The 15,258-nt window shown below is 43.5% G+C and overlaps 1 protein-coding gene across 3 annotated transcripts in view; it reads right to left on the minus strand.

The window, feature by feature from the left end:
- The window catches only part of ERC2 (ELKS/RAB6-interacting/CAST family member 2), a 628,330-nt gene that overhangs the window by 38,258 nt on the left and 574,814 nt on the right, over positions 1–15,258 (minus strand). For all 3 annotated transcript variants that reach the window (XM_040994652.1, XM_040994651.1, XM_040994650.1), the window contains one exon: positions 11,233–11,380. In XM_040994652.1, coding sequence (XP_040850586.1) covers positions 11,233–11,380 — 148 coding nt within the window. The remainder of the gene's footprint in view (positions 1–11,232; positions 11,381–15,258) is intronic.

The following is a 15,258-nucleotide window of genomic DNA, read 5'->3' on the forward strand; positions in this document are numbered from 1 at the left end:
TTTCCAGTCCCCGAAGACAATCTGAAGAACTGATTCAACATGCCAAATTAAGCCATGAGAATTTATCCATCTCTAATAAGGATTAGCAAATGTTAGAGCACTGAACATGGCTTTGACATAATTTATATTCCAATGTAGAAGGCACTGGGTTTAGAGGGGTTTCATTCCAGCCCTGACTTAGCAGGATACATGGAGTGATCATGCTGTATCCTCTGAGAATTCTTATCACAAGTATGGCAAGCAGGAGGGTTAGTTACATTACAAGATGGGGTTTCTTTACACAGGAAGGGTACCTGCACAATCAGGATGTGGTAAATGAATGCAGTGAGATAGGAGGTGCAGGGCTTTCCCTCTTAAACTCAAGAAAATAGTTCTGGAAACAGAGAATCGACTGATTGAGCCTGGTTTGCCTCTGTGTTCAAATCTAGGTGTCCACCTGCAACCTGAAAAGCACTGGAAACAATCCTAAATTACATATTTGGAGGGAGGAAGATTAAAACTCCCCAACTTAAGGCTGGCCAGCTCTGGTTAGGTCTGCTCCATTCCATCTCTCTTCCACACTTGCCAAAAGCACAAAGAGGCAATTGGGACATTTGCTCATTGTATCCGCTATTAAGATAAATCAGCAACACTTCAGTGTCTTTGGTTTGTGGAATAAAATAAAATATCCTCCAGAGATGGCGCTTCCAGCTACAAAACTTTTTGTTATACTGCCTCAAGGAGGATTGCGTCACTGGAAGGCTCAGGAACACACAGGATCTTCCTGGAAGCTAATCCTCATTTTTAGAAGCCTCTGTTGACCCCTGCCCAAGCAGATCCCCCATGAAAACTAGACACGCAAGATGATGGCTCGGATGCAGGAGCCCTGCATAGTAAAAAGTGGTTCTCTCAAGTCGGTGCTGGTATATTCTACACTATTTCTTCTTCTACAAGAATAAATCAAATTTTGGCTCTGAGAACAGACAAGGGGAGGGCATGTTGCGAGCTCTGCGACTCAAGTTCTTTCTTCCTTGTTGAGGGAACAGGTCATGTGAACCAGAGGTGATGTGGCAGATGGCCACCAGAGACAGTTTGGGACCTCATTGCTTAAGGCACAGTGCTACTCTGTGGGGGAAGGTTGAGACAGTTGATCTTTGCACTTCAGAATTGAAGCCAACATCAGGAATCCTTCCGTAGTCCTCAGCTGTTTTAGCGATCTTGTCCCTGGAAAGATGGTAACTCTCCTCTCTGTGAGTTGGGTAGGACATGAAGGACCTACTTGACAGGAAAGCAAGCTGACCTGCCCACTAGCCACACAGCAAGTGGAGATGAGGTCGGGTTTCAGCTGCCGGGTGAGTAAGCTTCAGGGCCTTCCATCTTTCCAAGTGTTTTTGAAATCTAGAATCTTCACATATTCCCTGATGGGTGATGGGAACTGCTCCATAGGAGTTAACAGTTCTGTGACTTGGTTTCCCATCTGCAAACTAGTGATAGTGATGGTACAACCTTCCTGAGTTTTGGTGAGTTTGGCAAAATGGCAGCAAAGCATAGTACCATGTCTGTCACATAACTTCTTAAAGAACTGATAACTGTGTTAATATTCTACTACGCAATGCTCATTCCTTCCCAACTGTTGGCTGTCATCTGCCTGTGTACCCCGCAAGTTCTTGTCAGAGATCAACCAGCGGATGTCCTGTGTGTGTGAATGCGATGGGATGCTCAGTTACAACTATGAAGAGCCTAGAGGTCTATAAGTTCAATGTTGTAGGGCTAGAGCTGGGCTAAATTCTGATTCCCAGGTATACTTTGACCTTAAATCTTCTACTGGCCAGGGATATCCTGCTTTGTCTAGGCACTTAGCATCACATTTTCAGTATAACTTTTGCATCAGACATTGCCGAAAACCAGACCCGCATCAGAAACTTTGTCTGCCCTTGTGATCCACACCCCATTCCTCCCACTCCAGCACTGAAAATGCGTTCAGCACAACCTAGGTAGCCCAAAGCAGTAGGTGTTTCCTGGTTGGCTCCTGAGAGGGTGTTTGTTATTCAGGAACACTAAGGCCATGTGAAAGGGGAAATAAGCCAGTTGCAAGATGAGGAGTTAACCGCTAATTTCTGGGGCAGAAGAACAGCCCTGGATTTAGAACTCCTAAGTGGCCATTCTTTTAGATTCTCATTGCTTCCTGGGAAGACCGCCTCTCTGTACAATCTGAACTTGTAACCTTTTGTGCACAATCCCCCCTGGAGTGCATCAAAGATCATCTGAATAAAGATTTGCTGGCTGTGTCCAAGGGGCATTTCTCAATGGCCCTATCAGGGCAGAGATAAGAGAGCAGGGATTTTGGTTGTCCTGTGTACTTTTTTTGTTTCTTTACATTAATGTCATCTAAACATTGGTGTTGTGGGGTTCTGGCTCCCCCACCTTGTCAGCTCAGCAACTGCACTTGGGGCGCAGACCTGCACACAACAGCATCTGACTCGCACACGAAGGACGCCACTCTTGCACAATGCAGGTCCTGACTCACCTCTCACGTCCTCTAAGTGTTGGTTCAAATGTCTCTTTTTCAAGGAGATGCCCACAGGTTCCCATTCAAAACCACCTCCACATTCCTCAGGGAACATTACCGTTGTTCTTTCCCATGATATATTTATTGTCAGTTCATGTGCCATATATTTGACTTTTTTTTTCTTACTTGTCACCTCCACTAGAAATATAAACCAAATTCCTTTGGGACATAAATTTTTGTATGTTTACTGTACCATTTCCTAACCCTTATCCCACTCTTCTGCACAGTGTTTAAAATACCAGCTGGAACCTAGAACATGCTCAATAAAATGCTGTCTAAACTGCCCACTTACTTCTGCCATGTGTTCCCCCTAGCAAGTTTTAAAACTCTCCCCCAGCCTCTTGCTCACTCAGACTGAACACTATTGGAATTACGACCTACCTCTGTAAGGGACACACTTACACAGTGCAGTCTGACAAACTGACCTGCAAGTTGACATTTATTTAAAATTTACAGATGTCAAAAACATCGCAGGCATGACTATTTCTTAACTTTCTAAAATACTTACAAACATCCCTAACTCTAGGATTTCAACTTTAGGGCATTAATCATAAAGAATACAGCAGGGAAAGAAAAAAGACTTACATACTAAGATGTTCAACAGAAAGTGATTTTTAAGAAAACGAAACACTATAAAACACATTGGAATTCCAACCATAGGAGAATGATTAAATTAGTTATGGCAGTGATAGAAATCATAAAACAAAAGATATGTTTTTGAAGGCATCTAAGGACATGGGAAAATTCATGCAAGATTAAATATGTAAAAAGAAAAAGTTTATTATGTAGTATGTTAAATTTTGTTCAAATATGTATGTAGACAACGGAATGTAGGAAACTATAAATCTTAATGACAGTTACTTCTGAGTGTTAGAGTTATGGGTGATTTTAGTTTTTCACTTCGACTTTGTAAGTTTCTATAACAAGCTTATATTACTTTTATGATAAAAGATCAACTTACATGTTTTTAAATATGGAAAAGTTCATTAGTATAATAGGATGGTTACAAAAGAAAATCCTCATCTTTATTATAATACATTATTGTGGGGTAAAATTTAAAAAAAAAATAAACAAGAGAGAGTGATTCTGGAACGTTTAATTCTGACTTAAGTGTGTTGTCAGGAATGCAAAAAAACAAAATGAAACAAAGTGGCATTGTCCCCAAAAGAAACAGAGTGGAGCAAGAACACATAGCAAGGGCCAGAACTCTTACATTCTGTGGCTGACCCTTGTCTTTCTGTAACCAGGAGAGAGGGTGCTGAAAAAAATTCTTGTCTTGTGAAACTCCCATTTGAAAAAGTTAGAAACCTGGGAGAGAAAAGGACACACCTGGCTTCACAGCCCAGCCCCGTGGCCTCAGGACTCTCCAGCAGTTCCTTTAGGGGCAATGCAATGGGAAGCAAACAGCCAGAAGCAGGGGGGTTTCTTTCATTGCAAAATGCAGCCTGAGGAGGACACCAGGGCAGGAAGCTGGGACATTTCTGTGCTCAGTTGAAATGATAAGGTGAAGACAGCCTGAAAGGACTTCTAATTACATGATGAGAGGAAGGAAAGGAGGGGGAGGGAAGAAGGGAGGAGAACAGAGAAGCGGGGTGAGGTAGGAGGAATAAGAGGAACCTGGTTTTAGTGGTTAAATGATGAAAAAGAAAATAGTAAACTGAGAGGGGAAAAAAGGAAAAAAAAATAGGTTTTGGGGTGTGAGCCCCAACTGGGAGGCTGTGGGCAGCAAGTGCATCTATGGCCACTGCCCCAATGGTACGGGAGGGGCCCAGGTCAGGTCAGGGTGACTGGGGCTCACGGGAGAGGGGCGGGAGGGTGTGCTCAGGGTCCGAGGAGAAGGCCTCTTTGTATGCTTCTCTTCTGGTCCTCCCAGATCCCCATCTCCAAGGGCTTTAACCAACCCAGGACAGCTCCTGGGAGATCAGGAAGACCTACTTGGACTCCCGCTGCTTCCGGTCCTCACCAGCTGTTCCTGAACCCTCATTTCCTCTTCCCTGCAGTAGGATGATTAGCACCTGGCCTCTAGGGCTAGGATCAGGATTACATGAGATGTTACCTTAAAGTCCTTGCGGGATATACAATCACAACCCCAGAGCTACAACGACAAAAAGAGCCTGTTTCGCCCACTCTGGAGTGTGAGTGCCAGTGATTCCCAAAGCCACAGCAGAGCAGCTGGGTTGCCCTCCCCAAAGTAGGATGGCTCCCTCCGTGCCCTCTGCCCGACAACGCCTATCCCCCAGGAGTAGCTCTGAATTCTCTTGGACATGGCAAAGAACAGGTTAAAGTCGCGGGGATTTCAAACATGTCTAATCCAATAAGAGGTTTGGTAAAACATGCGTTATCACTTAAAGAATAACTGTTTAAAAATAGAGCACAGATGTGAAATCTGAATTTAAAAAAAAAAGTGAGAGACAGCACATGAGAGATCTTGGCGTCTGTATGCTGGTCTCTGTTGGGTCACCTTCAGCTAAGCCTGTTGCGCTGGGCTGTGCCAACTGCTGGACTCTGAGCGGAGCAGGGCGGATGGCATCACGTTACTGAAGCCCAGCTGGCAAAGCTGAAACTTGAAAGGCAGACTCATCTCTCTCTTACATATTTCTAAAAGTAGCAGAACGTGATGGTGTAGTTGGTCTTTTCAAGTTTTTCTACTTAAGAAAATAAACTTCACAAGCCATATTAAAATGTAGGATGAGACAGCCCTCCCCCCCCAAACAAAGCAAAGCAAAACAAAACAAAATAAAACAACTTGCCAATACTTAGCAGTATGATTCCAGAAAGCCTCATGGTTGGACAGGCATGAAAAGGATGCTCAGAGGCTGGTGTTATGGCATAGTGGATTAAACCACCACTCATGACATGCCAACATTCCATAAAGGCACCGGTTCATTCCAAGGTGTTTCACTTTCAACCCAGATTCCTGCTAATGCGCTTGGAAGAGCAGTGAGTGAAAGATGGGCCAAGTGAGATCTGGAAGAAGTTCTGGGCTGTTGAGGCCATTTGGGAACTGAAGCAGCACCTTGGAAGTTCTTTGTCCCTGCCTGTCAGTCACTCTTTTGCTTTCAATAATTCTACCTTTCCAAAGATCTTTACAACTTTGGTAACAGCCCCGCACCGGAAAGTAATAATTTGTCCTACAATCTCTTTCATGAGCTAGATGGTAGAAATGATTAAAAAAATTAAACATCCCCAAACTCCACCCTGAGTTTAAAGTCAACATCTCTGACAGCTGAATACACACAAAAGTGTTCCAAACCTGTTTTAGGGACAGAACGTAAGTGGTGTTGGCATTCACCAAAGTAAGATGTTCAATTAAGAGACCAAGAAGATCCCAGAACCCTTAATTAACTCGATGCTCTGTAAGAGAAACCTAGAAATGGGACTTGAGAAATGTATGGATGAAGCAGGGAAAACACTTGGCCATCACAATGTTTGATGTTGTGTGTTTGCAATTGGCAAACTGAACAGATTCTCTGAGTATTGGAGTTGAGACCCCAGCTGTCTAGGGTCAGGAATGTTTCCAGGCTAAGGGAATGGACTAGCATCCTGTCCAAATTACGTGGACATCAAAAGAAGAAAGTTTCAGTACTACCATGTCATTTCAGTTTTACCTTCCTGGAACTGACCTACACTCAGTCTGTAATAGCAGGATCGAAGTCTTTTTATTTTATTATTATTTTTTAAGTATGTTGTCTAGAGCAAGCTCCAAAGACTCTTTACAAATGGCATCAAAGACAAATAGAGATGTGGTTAGATTCTACCAGGGGGATGTGAGCAGATTAACCTACAGTGAGTCTGCTATAAAACCCCCTGCATTTGCATTTCAGCAATTGGATCTGGAGCAAGTCTGTGATGCATTACAATGCTGGGATCAAATCAAGCTTTTTTGGAGCTCATCCAAACACAACAGGAGGCTATGGGAACCCTACTGCATGGAGTTCCTCTCCTGCTGTTTAATTGCACTCACCTCCTGAACCATAAAGAGTAATTAAAAGTTATCTGCATATAGTGCAGTGGAAATGTAAATAGAAGGCACAACTGTGTGGCCTCAAGTGAAGGCAGAAAGAAGTGACCAGGGAACCACCCCACTCACGGCCTTCCCACCCTCCTAATCATTGAGTCTACTGCAGAGATCCCATTTTGTCCAGAATCCTGTCTCCACGGGTGACTCCTGAACACATCCCAAGATACAACCTTTGCTTTTGCCCGATTTTGACCAAATCTGTTGGCCTCATCCTAGAAGACTGCCCTGTGGCTTTCAGACAACACGGGGTGGACAGGCTATACAAAGACAGATTACTTTGTGTGCAGTGAGGGGCGCTTTCCAGCAGGTTGACCTGACACACAATTTTTCTTTGCAAGCTCTGGAGAAAAGCAAGCCTGGACCCATGGTCTTAACACTTGCCTGCTTCCAACGGACTTGTATGCTTTCTGGTGGCGAAAAATAATGCCCACCACTGGAAAGAAAGAGGAAAAAAAAAACAAAAACAACAAACAACCAAATTTAAGGTATCTCTGATCTCAAAAGCATTTCTAACTGGTTTTGAGAAATAAGCTGGTTTTAATTTTAACTAAACAATAGTGTCTGGCCCTCATTTGAAAAAAAGCATTTTCATCAAGGATGTGCATATCACTGCTTCAGCACACAGGCAGCATTTGGGAATAAAACTTAGGGGGTAAGATTTAGTTTTAAGCTTTCTTCAAAAACCCTTTAGCGAAGGCAAATCCAATGATTTCAGAATTAATTATTTTGATGTCAGTTCCTTCTTCAAGACTGGAGGAAAAGGGTTGGGGGTGGAGGGAAACTTGAATCCAAATCATCAAGAAGGAAACGATGGCAATTTTAAACATTTTTTTTCACCTATCCTTCTAGAGAAAGAACAGAATCAGAACTTACTCCCAGTTGAGACCCTCTCCCCAAATGCAGCACAAATCTGGAAGCCAGATTTTTTCAAAAAGAAATGGAGCACAAGTTGTCAGAGGTGTGTGCTCGTGGAGAAAGGGAAATGAGAAGACTAGGAAGAAGAAGGGAAAAAATGGAAATCAGATGTCTACTCGACCAAGCTGTGATTCATCCTTTATCTTTTTTAATGCAACAAGTAACAGAAAGTTCATTTGCACTGCTCTCTTGCCTTTTTCACTCTGCTCAGCCTAGAACCAGCCCAAATGTCAACACCTGAAGAGGCTCCTAAGGATTCTCTGGTTGTTAAGCAGTGCTGGAATTCCTGAACTCATTTCCTATCACCTCTGCCTTTCTTGACACATGTTTAACAGGAGTTAAGGGCATTTCTAGGCCAACTGATTTATGAGATACTCTGAGTTTTCAGGGATTGAATGAAACAGCTCCCTTACTCAACGACATCTTATTCCGAACACACTCAGGATCGGAGGGCATCAGAACTGGAAAAAAGTCAAGAGATCTTTCATAGGTTGAAACACAGTTGAAAAAGTCGTCGTCTCACATAATTCAAGCATGGAAAGAGCAATGTGGCAAGAAAGGGTGTGGGGCCATTTTTTGGGGGGGAGGGTCATCAACCGGTACAGATCCTCATCTGTTCCGTCAGCTCCTACAGACTGAAGGCGGATGGATGCCTAGAACGCTGAGACAAGCATTAGGAGGTCAGGTCTCAGCCAAGAGCGATAAGAATTCAGGACTGATCAGTGGATGCCTAAGAAGCTGCCTGGTGATTCACATCTTCATTGGCACACAGACAAATTGTTGCTGAAAGCCTCTATGCTGGTAATTGTGCAGAGCTTGCAGGTTAATGGGAAGCAACTAAAGTCATGAGGCCATACACTTCAGTCCTCATGGAAATCATCAACTAGCAGGGCTGATAGCGACTCCTCCAGAAACAAGTGCAAGCTGTATCTGTTACGAGCGCTATAACCTATAGGTGCTTTTACTTGCCACGTTGGAGGATTTGGACCAAGCAAGAAAGTCCTGAAGGCTACCCTGAAGAAGTGATATTGGGCAATGATTGAAGGGATGAGTAGGCATGAACTGGTGACGAAAAGAGGAAGCCATGTTCCGGGAAGAGGGACTACTATAGGCAAGTTGGGAAAGTACAATGGTTTTAGTTCATGTTTAGAGTTCCTATCCTAGCATGAGATGGGCAGAGTCAGGTAGACTACGTAAAGCTCAAAGACAACTGCTCACGAGCTGGGTGAGTCTGAACTAGTTACTTCACAGTCGGAGCTTCAGGTATGCTCCCTAGAAGAGGTAAGTCAGTCTAGTTGTCACTTGCAGGGATGCTGTGAGAACTGAGGAACAAAACCTACAAAGGACACTGGATATGGGATCTAACAGAGAGTAACACTCAGTAAAAGCAAGTTAACTATGATTCTTAGGATGGTGATCATTTGCAACAAGAATCTGTAAACTTATGTAACTTTTTTTTTTTTTTTTGTACTTTGGAGGTAAAAAAAATCACTTTAGGGTGATTTCCCAGCTGAATTATCAAGGAGCCCATGTAGCCCCTTCACTGGCTCTTTCTCCACAATAGCCCTCTAGACCTTGCCTTTTCCCCAGGCAGGAACCTAACTCTGTGAGGCTGGGGTTTCCCAAATGTGCCCCCATGATACCCAAAACTGAACCTATTGCAAAGAATGAAGGCTTTGTGTACTTTTCCAGAGCAAACTGAAGGCTACACTCAATCCCTACTGGAATCTAGGAGCACATTTTCATGATTCTGAGAAAGAAAAAAAGGTAGCTTTAAAAAAACCCTCTCAAGAAAAGTAGAGATAGATGTGAGGAGTAAAGGATCAGAGAGAGAGAGAGAGAGAGAGAGAAGAGAGAGAGAATCACAATCAGATCAATCTACTATGCTTGACAGCATAGCTGCTGGCAGCCCTGGCTTTGCTGTTCCATTGGGCCAGGGTAGAGTAACAGACCCTATAATGGTGGCCATGAAGTCTGCAGCCATTGGCAAATACAGAATTAATGAGATTACATTGAGATTACCACCATCTAGGGTCTCAGACCATATGGCTACTGAGTGCTAGAAATCATAAGAAGTGAAGGTCAAAACAGGATGTAGCTCCTATGCACCCCTCCATCCCCCCGTGGTGGGTGGGTGGGTGTCTTCTTAGCAGCTGACTGACCTGAGACCTTGGGCTCATGTATGCATCGTAGTTGGACCCGTAGTACTTGGCTGTAATATCTGGGCTGTAGCCAGCATCACATGTGCATGGTATATTCGAGGTCGGGGGATGTTTCTTAGGTTTATATACCTGTGGGAAAAAGCTACAATGGTTAGGTGCAGGAGGAGAGGGTGCAGGGCGTACAGGGAAGGCGTTAGGGGAAAGTAAAGAGGGTGGTTCATCTCAACTTTGTGTGTCCACAGGGATGAAAAACCTAGAAGATGCACAGCCCCCAATGGAGAGGACATATGTAAGCAGCCCCCCACCTACAGGGGCCAGTGCCAAGGAGTCACGCTGCTCCATGGAATGACCTCAATGTCTGGCAGTAACTGAGAACATCCCTTTGCAAGGATGGGGTGGGGGTCCCAGGCATGGCAGTGGTCTCTGTCTTTCCACAAGGCAGGCCCATGGATGCCTTTTCCTTCCCGAGAAGGGATGGTTGGGTCTCCTCATCACGAGATGGCCTTGTCATTTTTGCACTTCCCGGCTATTCTCTCTCTAACCTACTTTTAGCAGAGACTACCCTAACAGGCAGAGAGGCAGTCATGGGGTTGGAAATCTGTGTGGGACATTCAGCTTGGCAACCATGTGGCACTTAGAGAGCTTTACCAGTACGCATGCGCCAAACCTAAGATGGGACAGCCACCTTGGGAGGCGATGGATCACTGAGCTGTGTCGGTTTCCCAATGAAGCTGATAGCCCAGTGAACATCTTTTAAGTATGGCTTCCCAAGTTACATACGGAGGAGAAACACAGAGACCATTTGATGACTTCTGGGATGAGTTTCCAAAAATGCTTCAGGTGCAATTATGGCCATTTAAGTTATTTCTAGAAAAACAACCTTCCACGATCAAAAAAAAAAAGAAAGAAAGAAAAGAAAGTGAAGGACACCCTGTACAAGTTAGGACTATGCCCTTCTTTCTAGTTCCCTGATACAAATATAATATCTTAGAGAGAAGGAAACACAGGGTGAGGGGGTAAACAGGTGATATTAGAAAACAGTGGATAATGTCTGGGAAGGTCTCCTCAGCGAAGCCTAGTAAGGCCATGGCTGGGAGATGTTCCTTGACTGAGAGTTTCCATAGGTAATGGCTGAAGAACCAGAGTTGGAAGTATATACAGAAAGAATCCTAAAGAACTGGATGAGGAGAGCTACTTGTGAGGTCCAGAGAGCAAGCAAAACAGATGGTAATGAGTTCAACCGGAAAGATGATGCCCAGAATTCAACTAGGAGTTTTCAGAATCTAATTAGAATCCAACTCCACTGGAAGGAAACAGAGCCAAGAGATATTTCAGCGGAGATGATATTAATATAAAAGAAAGAAAAACAGTACGGGTTGCAAACCACACAGACCCAGCCACATGCACATAAACACAGACAAGCAGTAAATTGTGTTCCAGCAACCGTTTTGCTAGTTTGTTCCTACCTGGTTTCAGGTGCTCGAGCTTGCAACATGGACATGGGAAAATGAAGACTGCCTAAACCCAGGAAAAGAACTCAAGGTCCCAACCCCAACAAAACACACCTTTCATTCAGGAGGCCCCACCTGCTGCTTTAACTGATGCACCAGTCGGTCTTTCTCCCGCTTGAGGGCCATGACTTCTTCTTGCGTCTTTTTCTTTTTGGAGGCAGACAACTCCAACAAGGCAATGTTTGCATCTTTTTCACTGATAGCCGCAAGTAATGCTTCCTGTCTGGTAAAATAAAAATCATTGTGATCATTTCTATACAGTTGGTAAAATCCCCAACAGGATTGATATTTGAAATGAGCCACAGAGTACTAGCAACATGGGAAGGACTTCCAGAACATGCTTGAGTCAGGCTACCTCATTGGTTCTCAGAAGGGACAAAGGACTTTAGATCAGACTCTCTGAGACTTGCATAATGTGTTCTCTGAGAGGGTTGCCTTTCAATAACTTCATAGACATTGCATATCAGAGATTATGAGAATTCAAGACTTCCACCCATTCATTTACCACTAACCCACCCAGTTAGGAAGCCAGCCAGTTGTCCAACTGTCTGCCCATAAATTCATAAATCCATCCAACCATCCATCCATCTGTCCAACCATCCATTCATCCATCCGTTCATCCATTCATCCATCCACCCACCCACCCACTTATCCATTGATCTATCCGTCCATATACAGCTAAGATTCCAGTCAAGTATAGCTATGGCACTCCAGGATAAACCAACAAGAAGAGGCAGCAATTAAAAAATTAAATGTATTTTTCATACTTTATTTCCTCTTGAAGGCATGCAGAATGCCCTGTGACCTACGAGGGTCCTCTTTTCATTTTTAAGTCATTTCAAAAATATTACCCTCTTTTCCACATAAGAACTGTGCCTTAGCCATGTCTTCACCTCAAACAGCTCCTCAGGCCTCAGACCAAATGTATCTTCTGCATAGAGAGCCTGGCCAGCCACTGCATCTAACAGTGTCTTTATACCTGTTCAAGTCAGGGGTCTGCCACATGATCCCACTGAAGTAGTTTCATAGCAGAAATCACTGTTTCAAAGGACCATAGCTACTTTTAGTCATTTATTTTCTAGACTTGATGTTCCACAAAAACTGGTACCTCACCTTTGTTACGCCAGTTCTCCTGAGCATATAGTAAACTCTCAAATATGTTGCCTCAAGCGATAGAGAGATTCAAGTTTTACTTTTTAGGAATATTTGAGGATATCTGAGGCTGCCCCTTCCTCTCACTTTTTATAAATTAGAATGAGCGGTTCCTGTTTCATCTGCAACCACTGCCGGTCTAATATTGCTCTGTCCATCTCCAGTGTCTAAGCTCACGTCTATCAGAAATTCTAGGCTGGACTTCACAGGGACAAGCTGCAATTAGAAAATGCCTCTCTTTGGTGTGTTGCATCGGCTCCTTTCCGCAGAGGAAATCTTGTCCATACGGTGTCACTTTTGAGACATTCTCGATATTTAGGAGACCCCAGAGTTACCAGGCAGGCCCCACACCAAGTACTTTCTGACACACAAGACCCAGTACTAAAACCTGAGCATGATCCTGTTTTGCCTTTCTTTAATCCCTAGACCAGGCCCCCTCCAGATGTTTGGACAAGAGGGTCATTATTTGGATCTCAGATTTTACCCCCTTTTCACTACAGGGATTTATATGGACTTGTTCTGGGCCCCATTAATGCCAGGCGGTAGGAGCTTCTGTCAGAGGTTCAGGCAGACGTGTGAGCAGCAGAACTTGTCAAGAAATATCTCCACTTTGCAGAAGAAAACCAGTGCTGCCTGGACTGCCAGCAGCAGCGTTAATATCCAGCTTCACAGAACCTGTCCTCTTCTGGAAAACATCTTGAAGTCAACAGACACACTCAATGCTCATAGCCAGCACACATTTACACAGAAAGCCAACTGAAGCAGCGCTACGGACTTTCAATCCAGGAGAGCCTATTTGCTGTCTACTCCAAATTCAGCTACAATACACAAGGCAATGGCTAGGTTCACCCCCATCCCAGACTGAAGTGTCTAGCTGGAGTTTATTCCAAAAAAGAAAAAAAAATAGAAAATATTTTTGGTAGTGTTTGTTTATTTATTTTCATTCACTTGAAAGGTAGAGGGACAAAGATGGAGAATGAGAATTCATGGACCTGGATACCCATTGGTTCACTCCGCAAATGTCCACACAAGAGTCAGGGCTGGGCAAGGCTGAGGACAGAAAACCAAACTCCATCCAAGGAGTTCCATGACAGTGACAGGGACCCAAATGACTTGAGTCAGAATCTGCGACCTCCTAGGCTCACTAGCAGGAAGCTTCACAGGAGGTGGAGTAGCCAGGATTTGAACTGGCACTCCAATAAGGGCCACAATTTAGCCTGCTATGCCACAATGCTTAGCCAAACAACATCGTGTAAGATAAATATTATGAAAGTCAGGAGTTGATGGCAAATTATGCTACAATGGACTTTTGACAACCCTGTGTTGTCATTAAAATGCTGGTGAGGAATCTTCATGACACACACAGGCATTTGTGCTCACTGACAAGCGGCTCTCTATCAGCTCCTTGTATTTCTGTACATCTCACAAACATCAACACCATCTTCTCTGTGACAGTCTTTCAAGGATGTTTTCTAAAACGAATAGCCTTGAAAAGTAGATGTGATATTTCACTTTGGATTAAAGGACAGACCTGCTTACTCCCTTGTATGATGAAAAAATGTTACTGCCCATCATAAAATATTCAGGTTCTGTAAGTTATGAGTTGCTTGCCTATAATGCAAGCAAATGCATTTATATGTCTACCTACACATCTGCCTGCCAAGATGGGACTGGGAAGGTCTGGCGCAGTGGCTCAACGGGCTAAACCTCCAACTTCAAGAGCCAGCATCCTGTATGGGTACAGGTTCATGTCCAGGCTGTTCCATTTCCAATACAGTTCCCTGCTTAGGGACTGGGAAAGCATCAGAGCAAGGCTCTAGTTCTTGGAACCCTTCACTCATGTAGGAGACCCAGAAGAGACTCCTGGCTTCCGGCTTTGGATAAACTCAGCTGTGGCTGTTATGGAGGCCATTATGTGAAGAACGAATCAGCAGATAGAAGGTCTTTGTCTCTAACTCTCCTTCTTTCTACAACATTTGCCTCTCTAATAAAAATAATTTTTTTTAAAAGATGGGAACCAGCAGATAGAAGTTCTTTCTAATTCTCCATTTTTCTGTAAAATCTGCCTCTCTAATAAAAATAAAGAAATCTTTTTTTAAAAGATGGGATTGGGAGCAAGGTGAGTTGATTTAAAAACATACTGAAGCTAACCCCTGCACTGAAGCTTCTAATTGTTGCCTTCAACCTGTCCCTGCCACATCTGTTGCCAGCATTTGGAGACTGAACTAGCAGATAAAAGACCTCTCTCTTTTTCATTTTGCTTTTCAAATACATAAATATTAAAAAACTTACCATTAAATGCAGCCCCAGCTAAAAGTACTCTTAATTATTAACTCTAAAATATAGTCAAATTAAAAATTTTTGCTTAAAGTCTCTCATCACCATGAATATCCATTTAAAATAATCTATTTTGACCTTCATATTGTCATTTAAATTTTTTGTATTGTTTGCTTTTGCTGTTGGCTAACAAATGTGCCTTATGTTATATAAATGCAATACAATATAGAACACTATAAAGAAACTATCATAACAAAGTTATATATATATTGAAATCTTTATTGAAATGCTAGGCAGAAACTAATGATGGTTTACTCTAAGATATCTTGCTTGAGATCAACATTCATTAATTCTAGTCTACTTAAAGAGTGATTAGGGCCCAGAGCCATGGCTCAACTGGCTAATCCTCCACCTCCAAGTGCCAGGATCCCATATGGGTGCCAGTTCATGTCCCAGCTGTTCCACTTCCCATCCAGCTCCCTGCTTGTGGCCTGGGAAAGCAGTAGAGGATGGTTCAAAGCCTTGGGACACTGCATCCATGTTGGAGACCCTGAAGAAGCTCCTGGCTTTGGATCAGTTTAGCTCTGGCCTTTGTGGCCACTTGGGGAGTGCACCAGAGGATGGAAAATCATTTTCTTTTTCTTTCCTTTTCTCCATAACTCTGCCTTTCCA

The sequence above is a fragment of the Ochotona curzoniae genome, unplaced genomic scaffold (assembly GCF_017591425.1).
Source record: "Ochotona curzoniae isolate NIBS_2020 unplaced genomic scaffold, NIBS_Ocur_1.0 contig_908, whole genome shotgun sequence".
In the NCBI taxonomy this organism is placed as follows: domain Eukaryota; kingdom Metazoa; phylum Chordata; class Mammalia; order Lagomorpha; family Ochotonidae; genus Ochotona; species Ochotona curzoniae.